At 35.3% G+C, this 14503-nt stretch overlaps 2 protein-coding genes across 3 annotated transcripts; one reads left to right on the forward strand and one right to left on the reverse strand.

Annotated features, from left to right (window-relative positions):
* The first annotated feature begins 831 nt into the window (after positions 1-831).
* On the forward strand, positions 832-8697 carry LOC112004742 (E3 ubiquitin protein ligase DRIP2). The gene is made up of 7 exons (XM_065772123.1): positions 832-1444; positions 2196-2295; positions 3895-4234; positions 4415-4854; positions 4957-5007; positions 8011-8083; positions 8225-8697. The coding sequence occupies exons 1-7, from the start codon at positions 1309-1311 to the stop codon at positions 8396-8398; spliced, it is 1314 nt and encodes a 437-aa protein (XP_065628195.1). The 5' UTR covers positions 832-1308; the 3' UTR covers positions 8399-8697.
* Positions 8698-9690: 993 nt separating this feature from the next.
* On the reverse strand, positions 9691-13470 carry LOC112004724 (PRA1 family protein D). Of its 2 annotated transcripts, XM_024036961.2 has the most exons (3): positions 12759-13470; positions 10396-10448; positions 9691-10278 (listed from the first exon to the last, which is right to left on the reverse strand). In XM_024036961.2, exons 1-3 carry the CDS (start codon positions 13248-13250, stop codon positions 10122-10124), a joined length of 702 nt encoding a protein of 233 aa, XP_023892729.2. In that variant the 5' UTR covers positions 13251-13470; the 3' UTR covers positions 9691-10121. The 2 variants fall into 2 exon arrangements, with proteins under 2 accessions (XP_023892729.2, XP_065628194.1); XM_065772122.1 differs by lacking the exons at positions 9691-10278; positions 10396-10448 and adding an exon at positions 12321-12544 and having other exon boundaries at positions 12759-13464.
* Between the last annotated feature and the right edge of the window lie 1033 nt (positions 13471-14503).

Below are 14503 nucleotides of genomic sequence, written 5' to 3' on the forward strand. Positions count from 1 at the left end.
TTTCACGTGTGTTTCAGATGTAAACTGTGCATGACACATATCTTTGACCATAAAGATACGATTTTCACTCTCACGGTACTCACTCAAAACATATGTATAGACACACACGCAAACTGCATGGGCTACCCATCTTCATTTCAGTTCACAATCTCTCTGTCTCTGCACTTTCACCTGCATATAAAACCACCCAACAATTAACACACAAACAAACACATCCCAAGTGAGACAAAATCAGAGCCGTCGATGCACAGCAATCATGAACATTGTGGGTGTGGGATCCACACACTATCCCAAGTTCTTGATTTTAGATCCCACCATCCCACTTGGCACATTCAATCCTCTTTGACTTTGCGAAAAATTCCCAAACACACTGATCACGTGACCAGCACATGTTCTCCGCTAATGTGCGCAGCCTGCTAAAAAAACAAAGGGTAAATTCTATTCACCTTTTTTGAGATAATGTTAATTAAGTTCAAAAGATTTTGAAACTGACTAATTTAGTCCTTTAAGACCTAAACCCAATTTAGCTCTTAAACAATAAACACTGTTAGACTTTTTTTTTTTCTCTCTCTCTGAAGGACCAAATTAGTTGGTTTTAAAAATTTTTAAACCAATTTGGTATTAACCCAATCTTTAGGTTAATGGGATTTACCAAAACAAAAAACAAACCCTCGTTAAAAACACACTGGTCAGTGGCACACAGGGAAAAAAAAAAAACTGAAAACTTGGGGTTAAAGGGTGCGCAGGTTGACACTAAATCACCCATCAGCGCACTGTAGTCCCAATCCCTTTACATATATATATATATATATATCTCTCGCTCCCGAACTCACTTTTGTACTTCTCGTAACTCTCACACACAACACGCACAGAAAACATATAAACTATTTTTCATGCTGTTTGGGTGGGTGAATATGGTTTCGAACTATTGAACCTCGAACTGATCAATGATCAACCCCTTTGCTGTTGTCCAAATCGTACAAGACCCACGTCGAATACTCCAAAATCTCACTCTTTCTCTCTTCTTTTCCTTGTCGTTAAGAAAACGAAACAGAGTCACCCAAAATTACCAATCATTGTGTTGTTGCACGATTGATTATTCTTCGTGATTGCCGTGGTCTTTCTCGTCAAGAACCACGGCAAAATAGTTCAAGATTTGTAGCGTATTGGTGACATGCACCATGTGGGTACGTGAACAAGAAAGCTGCTTGATTAATTAATTGTGTTCCTTTTGTTTGTTTTTCTCTGTGGGCGTGTCAGTGTCGGAGGAAGAACAAGAACAAGAAGAAGAGCAAGAAGAAGAAGAAGATGAAGAAGAAGATGATGACAAGCGAGAGAGAAGTAGCGAAGGTGCAGAGAGAGAAGCTAGCGGCATGCATGACTTGTCCTTTATGCAATAAGCTTTTCATTGACGCCACCACCATATCTGAGTGCCTCCACACCTGTGAGTGCTTCTCTCCCTCTCAATCTCTCTCTGTTTCTCACGCTGTGTCCCTCCAATTTCTGATTTTCTGTATGTGATTTTACGTGGTGTATTCGTTCCTTTCGTCTCGGTTCTTTGTAGTTTACGTTCTCTGTGTTCTTTTGTGATCTGGGTATTTTGTAATTTTCGTTTTTATGAACTGGGTCTGCCTCAATTTGCATTTTTGTCATGTTGGTTTATTGTTATCAATTTGAATAATGCTCTTCATGTTAGTAATCCTAGTAAATTATTAGACTCTAGCTTTGAGATATAATCCTTTGTATACTAAAACAAGGGGCAATTTTGATAATTTGATGCGTTTATATTATTTTGATGAATAGTATGATTTGCATTATAACCATAAAGTTTGTTCGCTACGTTCTATTTTTGGAAAAATTTGGTGTTTTTAAATAGTTTGGTCTTATGAATGGAAGTGCTTCAAAGCAATACACTTCCTATGGCTGGATTGTTTGCGGCTGTGTAACATAAGAAATTTTATTGAGACTTCTCAAAAAATTAAATTTCTAGTTCTTGCATGTAACAAAAATAATTTCCTTATTTTCCATCTAATTAATTTTTGTTTCCTTGAAAAAAAATTTGATTGACGCATATAGACTGCATCAAAGACTGTATTTCCTTTCAGTATCATGTGCATTGCAAGTTGCATGAATGCTTATGAAGTATCCATTATCAAACAAAATATAATTATTGTTATTTATAAATTTGAAAACAGTTTGCAGGGGATGCATATATGAGAAGTTAACAGATGAGGAAGTGAACTCCTGTCCAGTGTGCAAAATAGATTTAGGTTGCTCTCCACTAGAGAAACTAAGGTATTTCATCATCATTGCTCCTATGATTTTGGAAATTTACAAATTTCAGACTTGCTTTATAAATATGGTAACTCTACGGATGCCAAAGTGATATTTTTTCTTATCATTCCAGCATTATATGTGATTCACATTTTGCTCAACCACTAGCAAGGAACTCAACCTTTAATTTACTTACTAGCGACTATTGGGCATATTTAACATGGAATGAGTGAACTGATGATTGTCATATCTATAACTTCTTTCAGTTATTTTTTAGTGTTTATTGTGTTACATGTGTCCAAAAGATGTGATAGATTGTATGCTTAAAGTTGTAATTAAATTTTTGCTTAATGTAAGAATATTGCATAGATACGTTTTAGTTGGAAGCATCAAAATGCACGATTCATGTTCCCTCTGGGTAAAACTTATAGGAAACTACATGATACCTCCATGTGGTTTAGGCATATTTCGGCTGTGGAATGTTGCAATTACATAGTTCATTAATGTAAAATTGTTATGTAAACAAAATATATTTCAGATATTTGAATGAGAATTCTCTTTGCTATTCAAACATTTAAACTCAGTTCGACCATAAATTTGACCCTCTTTATATTTCTTTCCACCAATAGATGTGGAAAAGATGAATTTAACTTGCATACTCTGTTAAAATTATGCCATCTTTGCTAAAGCAAAGAATTATTTGGCTCTTTTAATAAAATGTGTTTCATGGAATTAACTCCTTCCTTTCGTTTCTGTGCTTGCCAAGCCAGAAGAATTGTAGACAGCAATTGCAAAGCCAAAGGAATGGTACATTTTGATTCAATGACACACCACGTTGTTGTGATTTATAAGGTTGCTTGTTTATTTTATGTTTCTGTGTGGAGGATGTAGTAATTCCAGTGGGGAAAGTTTTTTGGTCTACTCTAAATGACATATTACTGTAGTAGGAAACATGCTTTTATGTTAGAAAGGAAAAATTAGTCACTTTTGGAAGTTGGGCAGGCTATTCAACTGTTGATCAATTAGTTTGGTAGAGCTAATTTGTCCAAATGTAATTCCATTCACAGGATGGTTGGTGGTATAGCCCATTTCAGTTATTTTTGGATTGTATGAACCAGTAGTCCCATTTTGATTACCTTAAGGAATTGTTTTCATTTAATTTGAATTTGTTTGATGTATTGTTGCATAAAGTACTGCCATGATTTTACAAAATTCATGGTCTTCTTGGGGGCTATTCTGATGCATAATCGTTTAACTTTTAAATTAAAAATAAAGTTATATATAGCAGCAATCATAGATCTTAATGATTGCAATTTTGATGATCATGAGACCAAGACTAGCCTGAATAGTCCCCCTCCCCCACTTAATGCAGGGTCTTTGGTTTCTCAACTCTGTGTGTGCATGTTTGTGTGTGCATGGGTACTGCATGTAGCCCCTTCTATGCCAGAGGATGTTGTTCAGTTTCCTGACTTACAATGTCACATTTAAAAAGTGATTTTTGATAAATTATATCTTTTTAAATTAAAAGAAACAATAAAAATTAAAGGTGTATTCATAAAATTGACTGGAGAAGTTGTTTAATTTTGTTTTAAGTTGCTTCAATTTTGTGCTAAACTACAGGGCAGACCACAATGTGCAAGATTTAAGGGCTAAACTCTTCCCTTTAAAAATAAAAAAGGCCGTGGCACCTGAAGCTGTGCCCTTAGTTCCATTGCTAGGCAAAAGGAAAGAGAGATCTCTGTCTTCATTGGGGGTCAGTACACCAAGCGTATCAGCCCAGTCTGGTCTGTCTGGAAGAAGAATGAAAAGTGCTGCAAGAAAGCGTCATTCTCTACAGGAATCCCCTCATTCTGTTGACAGGCCTGTTAATGAAGTGGAAGATGATAAGACAATGGAGGATTCCCCTGTAAATTTAAGCTCACTTGAGACTCTATGTGAAATTCCACAAAATGGAAAGCAGGTAAAGGATCAAAGCTTTTTTTTACTTGAGCTTACTCAAATTTATTTATTTTTTCCCTATATATTTTATTAAAAAGGAAAAAGGAAAATTTCCGATAGTTTGGTTGTCTGTATATTATTATGGACATTAGTATGCCTTTAATTTATAGCAATTTCCTTGATAATTATCTATGTGGTGCAGAATTCTTCTAATACTGAGTCTAAGCAACATATGTCTAATAAAGATACAGAGGACCATGCTAAACCATGTGAAGGGAAAACTGACATGTGGAAACCCTTGAATGACCTGGTGGAAGCTGCAAGCAAAACAAGGCCTATTAAGTTGACCAGGCATGGGCCCATGGACAAACCAGTGCTGTCTGATGGCCATGACAATGAAGCGCACGTACCTAAAACCAAAATTAAGGAACATGGTAATAAATTAAAAGGCCATGGAGATGAAAATGGCTCGACTCCTACACCGTCAGGTTCAAGGAAACCTAGAAAGGTGCAAGGTGTTCGACAAAGAAGAGCTGTCTCTAAGGGATTGAAGTTGCCAGCACAAACCATGGTTAAAGCAAATAGTAAACGTGACAGAAGATTTAGTCCAATTTGGTTCTCATTAGTCACTTCTAATGATCAGTGAGCTTTTTATTCTTTGGTGTAATAAAATAATTCACCATCAAAGAGTTATTCTATCCTATCTCAATTACTGAGTTCTGATTTTGTGCTTAATGATTTCAGGGGACAAGATGCACCATTGCCACAGATATCCTCTTGCTACTTGAGGGTTAAGTGAGTTTCATTAACCCCACTTCCTGCTGTCCACTTTTATTATTGGTTTGTTTATTCTTGTCCATTTTAGTTATGACAAATAAAAAAATTTGTGGTTGAAGTCATTCTCTACACCATGTTTGTCCGTTTTGGTATAAGTTCAGAGGTATTTTGGTATTTATGAAATATTAGAATGTTATTGTTATGTTACTCTTAATATGCTCTAGTCCAAGTTGATGACGCCTTATTTGGAGCATGGGGTGTGTCTTATCATTTTTCTTAATTTTTTTTTCGGTTGATTGATAGGTGCAAGGTTTTGACTGACTACTTTTTTGTCACATTCTTTTAAAAACTTAATACAGTGCAAATGAAGATTTATTTAGGGAAAAATGTCAGATTAGAAAATGAGCATTTCTATAGAATTTTTGTAGTACTTTCTCAGATACATATTTAGTAGTCTGGAATTTTGTTTCCCTCTTTGGACAAGGAATATCAAGTAATTCTACATAAACATAATTTGTCAATTCCAATAGAGAAAATTTAATATCATGGATTTTTATAATCTTGCAACACCTTATCAACCAATTGCTGAACCTAAGACATAACAACTTTGAACATATGAAGGTGGAACTTTCTGATCAAGAAAAGGAAAAGTAAAAACATATTATTTAGTATAAAACCTAAGACATAAGCAGAAAGACCGTAAAAATGTGCTTGACTAAAATGAAGCTTCCATACTAGAATTTGATTAAAATGTAGATAACATCTTTTTGTCTAGGGTGATGAGTTGAGACTTGACTACTTTCTAAGCCACCTAAATATAGAAATGTGATAGAAACAGGGTGATCAGCTCCATACTCTCTATATTATTGAAATATGCACAAATTTGTACAGTGCAGTGATCTACCCATGTAAGGTATAGGATAATTCAGCTGATGGAAATATTATGCTTTCTAAGACAGATTTTATATACCTACAACTTTTCCAATTGAATATTCCTTTCTTTACATTTTTTTTGGGTGGAAACAAGAATTTCTGTAATTTCAGTGTCCCTTGTTAGCTCACTTATTAGTCTGTGTTACTTAGGCTGCAAACATCAGGTTGAACTGAAGCACCCTAGCTGTTTACCCACTAGGTAGACTAAGGACGAACTTTACAGACTTAGTGTTCGGCTTAAATACTACAAAATTAACTGACTTTAACTTCACCTAAGGCCATGTGTATCCCAAGCTAACCCCTGCATGCACACTAATGCAGTATGTTTTTATTTTTGTGGAACATATTATATGGTAATAAATTTGAAATGAGGTTACCATATCACATTGCATGCTTTATAATTGTTTGTTACATAAACAAAGATCAGACACTCATAAGACATACAATTATCAAGGCTTTTTGATGATCCCTTTCTGTCTGCTTCCTTTCACAGCTATAAAAATGTGTTATTTTGAACTGAAATATATTGGTATTACAAAATAATGACATGCAGTCAATAAAATAAACTAGGACAAACATTGGTGGCCGAGGAGCACATATCTTTCTGAATTTCTGTAGTATCAAAACCTTTCTGTTTGCTGATAGTATGAGGGGGGCCCTGGTGAAATTAGAAAATTGGTTTGCATTTTTTTTCTTTTCTTTTTAAGACAATTGCAATTGACCCTTAAATTCACTAATTAACTCTGTATGGTAATCTACTGATAGTGTATTGTGCATTAAATAGACTATTCCTAGAATGACTAGGATTACTAATAACAAACAAAAAGTACTTCAGAATTTCTAAACCAAATAGGAAAAGAACTCAAACACAAGAAAAGAGTAATGGGCCTCTAGGATAGCCCATACAGCCCATTCCCGGAAATCCTGAAATTACCAAACTATCTCTATTTGTTTAATACTTTTTAAAAACTAAACCAACAGCTTTCTAACCGACAAAACTTATAACTAAGACTTGATAATGACTAAATTAACCTATGAAAGGTGCCAAGAAGACCATGTATCAAAACTGGGCCACAATTCTTAGATCTTTGCATATTTAATCTTGTTTTTACTCAACTCATCTTTATTGTCTGCATCAGATTCTATAGTATTTCATAATGAGTCCAGGTTTGTGCCTTTAAATGTTGTAAAAATTTAAATAGACCAGCATCTTATGATGAGAGATTATATATCCATAATACTCCATAGAAATCATATGACATTACTGGTACCTCTGGTGTTTCTCATGAAAACATCCAAGGTTCAAATTCTCCCTCCCCCCTTGTAACTATTGAATTATTAAAAAATTGTTGACAGGATGATCCAACTTATATTTGTTTCTATAGAACTAAAGCTCCCTTCTAGACATTTTGCTTCTTTTTAATTTTCTTTCTTGGAGTATGCGATCTTGCATGTTTCTGAATAACTTTTTCATTATTTAAAAAGTCTCATCTTTTTGTATTGTTGAAATTAAACAGTTCTTGCATTAGATTTTGTTGATAATTCTTTCATCAATAAAAAAAGTTCTCATTTTTAGAGTTAATACGAAATTGGATCCATAATAATGTATGATGTTCCAAAGCTTGAATGATTTGTTTGTATGAAATCCTAAAATGATCCTAATTATCATCTTTGTTAATAGTTCTATTACCTTTAATGGGTAACCAAGAGGGATCAATTAATGCCTTTTTAGTGCCATGGAGAATATGATGGAATCATCATGTATTGAAAATGGGAAAGGCAATATGCCTAAATGTATGAATTTCAATATATTATAAATATCACTGTTTTCATGAAAGTTCCTATATGATTAAGAGTTACAGGTGACACTGATGCATTTGTGTTCATTTAATTAGTGCGGTTGGTGCTGGGTGCTGCATATATATATATATATATATGTGCCTTTTGCCTTTGTTGGGCTCTGCATCAACATAATTTGAGAGCACTCTTTAAAATAATTTTTACTGGAATTCTTAGCATAGATGACTCCTGTAATTTCGTTGAGAAAATACTCCCAATTTTACTGATTTGTTCTTCGAATTGTCACAGGGATGGTAGTTTACCCGTTTCATTTATCAAAAAGTATCTTGCGCAAAAACTGCATCTTGCTAGTGAGGCTGAGGTAACTTTATCTTTGCCTAGTTTTTTCTGTCCTTGGGTTATATATATGATTTAACACTGAGCTGTTTCTCTATGTGGCCACCATATGAAACATGGAATTGTGGATGGGGATTTGTTTGCTGAAAGGAAAATTTTCTTACAGGTGGAGATCTTGCTGCGGGGTCAGCCTGTGATTTCTACACTGCAACTTCACAACTTGGTAGATTTATGGTTGCAGACAGCACCATCATCAGAAGGAATAAATACATCTGTGGGCAGCTCTGCGAAGAATTTTGTGATGGTTCTGTCTTATTGTCGAAAGGCCCAGCTAAAATGAACATGTTTCAATGATGCTTTGAGTCAGCTGTATCCTAACAATTATCTCAGCCTACGCAATCTGAGGCAGCACAAAGCTTCCCAGCATGCATTTGCATGGAAAATCTTAATATCCCTTCTGTTTTATTGCGTTCAGGCATGCATATACATGCTGTGTGGATATATATGCGCTTTCACTATAGGAGTTTTTCTTGCTTTATAAAACTTGCTCATACTTAAATGAAGTAATATAAGATGTGATGCTAGTTTATATTATGGATGAAGGACAATCACAACTCTTAAGCAATGCACAATTTTTTTTTTTTTTTTTTCAGGCAAGTCTTATTTGGTAGGAAATGTGTCCAGGATCAAATAGTATTGAAGGAACAATTGATAAGGATAGCATAGATATAGCGCCCTAGCCATTAGACCAAGAACCATATAATCCTCCGATATGGACAAAAAAATGAATAATATATACACATTTTTCAATCTCTTTCAATTCTTGGGATTTTCAACTTTGTATGGATAAGTCACTTTGTTTCTTTCTCTCCTCTTATCTTTAGGGCAGAATATTTTAGATAAAATTGTGTAATTGAATCTCGACTTTTGACATTTATTTCAAAATTGTCATTATAATTCAAATTGTTTCACTTTGACTTCTATACTTAAAAAATTGTTCCAAAAAAATTGTATTGCCATTTGATGGATAGAAAAATACAAACGTGATAAATGAAATTCATGCTATATGCTCCATAACATTAACATGTTATTGGTAATTGGTTTCATGAATTTATTTGTTATGTTTTTATTTTCCATCTATTAAAAAGACATTTTAAAATCAAATTATAGTTAAGGTTAGAGGACAACTAAATTGAAAGCTAACCTATAGCCATTGCATGTTGTCAAGTATATATTTTAGTATCAATGTATTTATACGTTGCTGAACATAGCGATAGCATACAGCACCAACGCAGCAACAGTGAGATTGTTATGATTGATTCCTGGTCATTTTCAAATGAGAACCAGAACATTTGGCGTAGGATTTATGATTTTAGGCCAGTAGCATTCATTCCAAATTATTAGTGGTACTACATTTTCGAGTATATGCATACCATATCCCTTTTTTTTTTTTTTTTTTTTTTTTTTTTTGTACACTGAAAACTGAATAGTAATTCTCTTCATGCTAAAAATGGACTAGCCTGACTAGACAATTTCCCAAGCTGTTTATCCATGATCATTTAACAGCAACACAACTTAAGGCTCCTCTCTTTTCGCAAAATAAATAAACAAAAACGCTTAAGCCTCCTCCCAGACCACTACTAGTTATTTTTTTATTTCATGTAATATATGAATGCTCTCTACAAAATATGAATAAAGAGTAGAGCAATGACATTAAAAAAAAAAAGGTATTCAGCGCTGAACACTGCAGGGTCGGGGGAGCCGTACTCAGCAATCTTGCAAATCCTTAGGCGTTCCCAATTACATTCAAATACATACATAGTTACAATAAAACACAAGTAGTATTATCTTTTTCAAAGACAATGACATTCAATGCAACGCTAACAGCCTTGTAACTTAACTAGTTGGCACCTCCTTGGAAAGACATCCAAAGTTCAAATCCACCATCTCTCGTTATAACTATTGAATTATCAAAACAATTCACACTTACAATTGTACCTAAGTTAAACCCTTCATTATATTTGAATTCTAGCCTTTCTAGGTGCAAAATTTTCTTGCATAGTTTAAAATCCTTCAATGAAATGATTGCAAGAATTGCAGTCTATCACTACAGGGATCCTTTCCGGCAATAACTCTTGGGAGTCATTTGAGACTTTCATTACCCTTGCTTCTTCCACAATTACCATAATAAAACACCATCGAGATACATGTTCCTCACCCCTAAGGCCATTGCATTTAGTATTTTAGTTAGTTAAGCAATTTATTTACATGTTAATGAGTATTCTTGACTCTTGAGAAGCCAAGACAAATCTGAACAACAAAGACCAAGTCAAGTACCATTGAGTATGGACCAAGAAAGGCTCTCTCATTGATATTTTTTCCCCCACCCCCTTCAAAAAAATAAAACTCAGGTAAGGCTAAAAGGCAACCTAAAAAATTAAGATCAACCCTCCCTTTATCTAGAAAGTTACTGTGAATGTAATTTGAACACACACACACACACACACACACACACACACACACACGTATTAACAAGATAGAGCTGAAAGCTAAAGCCGGTTATTAGCAACCAACATTCTACCTTCCAAACTTTTCATCACATGTAAATCTATTCTTTATAAGCAAGGGCACGCATCCATGAGTCACAGATATGAATAATTTCGGACTTTGGAGTGCTTAAAACTTGATTAAGTCTATTGCATTTATGATACCTCATAAGGTTTGTCTATTTCCATCATCTAGGAGGATGAATGGATATCATAGAAGGCTTACAAATCCATTTTATTCAGGGCCTCCACTATGGGAAACAAAATGTCTTTTTAAATTTTAAACAAAACATTCTATGCATTTAAAATGCAAAGTAAACGTATGACAAGACTTCAATCAAAATGAAATTACTAAAAGCCAAATAAAATTAACCAAGTAAAACACTTAAAATTATCACAATCACTGAGCAAACATATATCACATAATTTCACAAGAACGGCGGATGCAAGCATCAAACTAATCACTAATTTTAGACCATGGCACCATGCATCAGCAAGATGCAGACTGTCAGAAAAATTTCAGCACATTATATTTGTAGCTGTGTCTGTAAATATCATAGTGACCATTCATATGTGGGTATATAGTTTCCAATCCATGTCCAGTCTGCATAAAATATAAATGGTGGAAAGTTTGACTCTTATGCAGACCAAATATTGTGCATAGCACAGTTAGGGAGTATTTAAAGAGTCTAAATTCTCAAGCAAAGGAATTATTACATCGTAGTGCCCTATTCTGATCACTTCAAAGACAAGTATCTATCTCGGGCTAGTTTGCTAAGCCAATCACTATCAGAAGGAAATTTTAAAGTTTAAATTGCAAGAGAGAACCCAATAAGTAATAACACATTTGGCATAAAGAAACAAATTCCACACTGATAAACTATAATGCTAACCCATTAAAAATCGGGTAGTTTAAAAGAACGACACCACACCACAACTACTAGATTAAGAACTTGTACCATGGAATGATGATTTTCTCCAATGAGGAAGAAAAAACTATGGGACAATTAATGTCAACCAACTCCAGTTCTGCAGTTTATTTTTCTTCAGTTGGAAGAATTTCAACATAGAGAGCTGTGTACCAAATTGACATGGCAAGATACACATTGAAAAAATATAAAACAAAAACAAAAATAGCAGCTGTTTTCCAAAAGAAATTCTTGTGTATTTATTATACAACAACAAACAAGCCTTAATCCCAAATTTAGTTTGGGTTGGCCACATGTATACTTTTCCTCCATTTTATTATATCCGAAGTCATATTTCTTGTTAATTCCTTAATTGATAAGTCTTTATGGTTAAGTAAAAAACAATGGTGAACCTATAACTTGATTAGAATATGAGAATTAAGATAAATTCAAAATACTATCCCTTTTTGATACTGGAAGTAAGAGTTATCACCAAGCTCCATAGATGATCTAATATGATCAAGATTCAAGAACACATAAATCACAAGGATGGTAACACATATAAGGCAAGAATTATTGAACAACCAAACTATTATGTATCTTGATAGCTCAAGCGCACCTATAACACACACACATACAAGCATAGCATAAGAAATATCGAATGAAAAATTTATTGCCAGACATATACACTCATAAAGTTTTACTAATAACACAATTTAATTATTTAAGGGCATGAAATCTGATCCATTCCATTTTGTTTCAATCCGAGTACAAATTAGACTAACGCAACTAAAAAGAGAAGCAAAGCTAAACAATAAAACTTGATTAGAAAATGGGAATTATGATAAATTCAAAACACGGTTCCTTTTCAATAGTAGAAGTAAGAGCTATCACCAAGCTCCCTAAACGAGCTTAATATGATCAAGAACGCATTTGTGTGCAAAATTACGCATAAATCACAAGTAACACATGAAAGGCAAGCACTATTCCTCGATGCATAAATCCAATCTAGCCCATTTTGTTTCAATCCTCCTAGCACAAATTATAACGAAGCAATGAGAAAAGAGCCAAAGCAAAGCTCGTGCATTAATCCAATTATCATACACAAATTGACAAGACTATAAAGCATAATCCCCCAATACTACAATGAAAATAAAAACACCAAAGCGTGTGTATTTTTCGAATTTCAATTCATTGTAAGCCAAAAAAATAAAAGCGCAAAAGGGTCAAAGATTCAAAGTCATACACCAGTGTAGGCTCCCCTTGGACTATCCGGGAGCAAAGCCCCGTAAGGAGAGTCGCGCACAAGATCGTCGGTGCCCCTAAGCGCGGCGTGGAGAGAGACCAAGGCGGCGCCGATGAGGACCGAAACGACGACGTTGAGCCAGACCTGAGTGAAAATGAGTGCGACGAGGGTTACGACGGCGAGAACCCCGAAGACGAGTCGTTGGTCGAGGGTGAGGCCGAAGACGGTGAGGGGTTCGGTGCGGGAGAAGAAGAGGAAGAGCCAGGCGGCGAAGATGAGGAGGAAGACGATGAGGGAGAGAGGGTGGTAGAGGAGAGAGAGGAAGAGGACGAGGAGGATGACGAGGGCGTAGTTGGAGAAGAAGTGGCTTAGGTTTTGGGAGACTCGGCTCGTCGCGTCGGAGAGAGACGGCGGCAGGCTCAGGGAGGTTGGGTCCAGGAAGTCGCGCCATGGCCGGACCGTGGCGGTCAGGGATTCGGCGGTGGTCGACATTGTTGAGGACAAAACTGTAATTTCGCCCCCAAAAAAAAAAAAAAAATGAAGACGGTTTTAGTTTTGCTTAGCTCTTGGATACTTGTGCTGTATAAATGTGGGGTGCGAAGACTCAAGACTTAAGACTCAAGTTTTGGGAGGTGAAGAAGAAGTTTCTTCTGAGGTTCCTTCCAGACTGTTGACCAGCTTTATATAGTAGTCAAATTTCTTTGCTTCCTCCGTCCTATTTGGTTTGTTCTTAGACGCTATTGCAATTTATATCTAAACTTTTTGGGACAATTTTGAGTTTATCCCTTTAAAGTTTTAAAATTAAATTCATACCCTTAATGTTACTTATGGTTAGGGATGACAATTTAGATCCGACTCGTAGATATCCAGTCTGGCCCGACCTTAATAGACCGAATTTTAATTGGTCAAATAAAAAATAGGGTCGGGTCATGATTTTATAAAAAATTCAGCCTGAAACTCGGCTCGAAACCCGACCCAAATATAACCCGGTTATATATATATATATATATATATATATATAGTTATAACCCTAAAATTTTTGCCTCACCTCACACTCATAATCTCTTCAGCCACCTCACACTCACAATCCCTTCAGTTCAGTCTCGCCACTCTCACTCACTCACTCACCTCACCGTCGCCGTAGCTCACAGTCGGTCCTTCTCGCTGCCGTCCCAAGCTCGCTCATTCACAATCTCATCACCGGCCCAATTGCCCAACCTCTCACAGTCGCCGTAGTTCTCACCGCTAGTCCCTCTCATTGTCGTCCCAAGCTCTTGTCGCCGGTCTCTATCTATTCTGTTCTCTACTTTTCTTCAATTTTTTTTTTCCTTCTTGATATTGATGTACTCGGTTTGTTCTGTTCTGTAACTAAATCAAACATCTTTATATATATATATATATAAATGATAAAAGAAGAGTTGAATGTGGTTGTGGTGGATTTGTGTTTTTGTCGTTGTTTTGAATGGTAGGTGTGATTTGTGTTTTTGTTCAAGTTTGTTCCTTTTTGGATTAGTTGGTTTAGCTTAGGAGCTAGAGAACTCAGTGAAAGAAATGGAATATGTACATTTTGAAGCTTAAGGTTTTCCCATTTTGTTTACTTCAGAGTTTCAGTAAATGGATCCGCTTTGTATGTGAGGTTTACAATTTTGAAATTTGGATTTCGTTGTTCTTGTTACAGTCTCAAGCCAAAGTATTTGAGAGGGGTTTTGTGAGTCTCTTTGCATTTCATTTTTTTTTTTTTTTTT

The sequence above is a fragment of the Quercus suber genome, unplaced genomic scaffold, assembly GCF_002906115.3.
Source record: "Quercus suber isolate HL8 unplaced genomic scaffold, Cork oak 2.0 scaffold_54, whole genome shotgun sequence".
NCBI classification, from domain to species: domain Eukaryota; kingdom Viridiplantae; phylum Streptophyta; class Magnoliopsida; order Fagales; family Fagaceae; genus Quercus; species Quercus suber.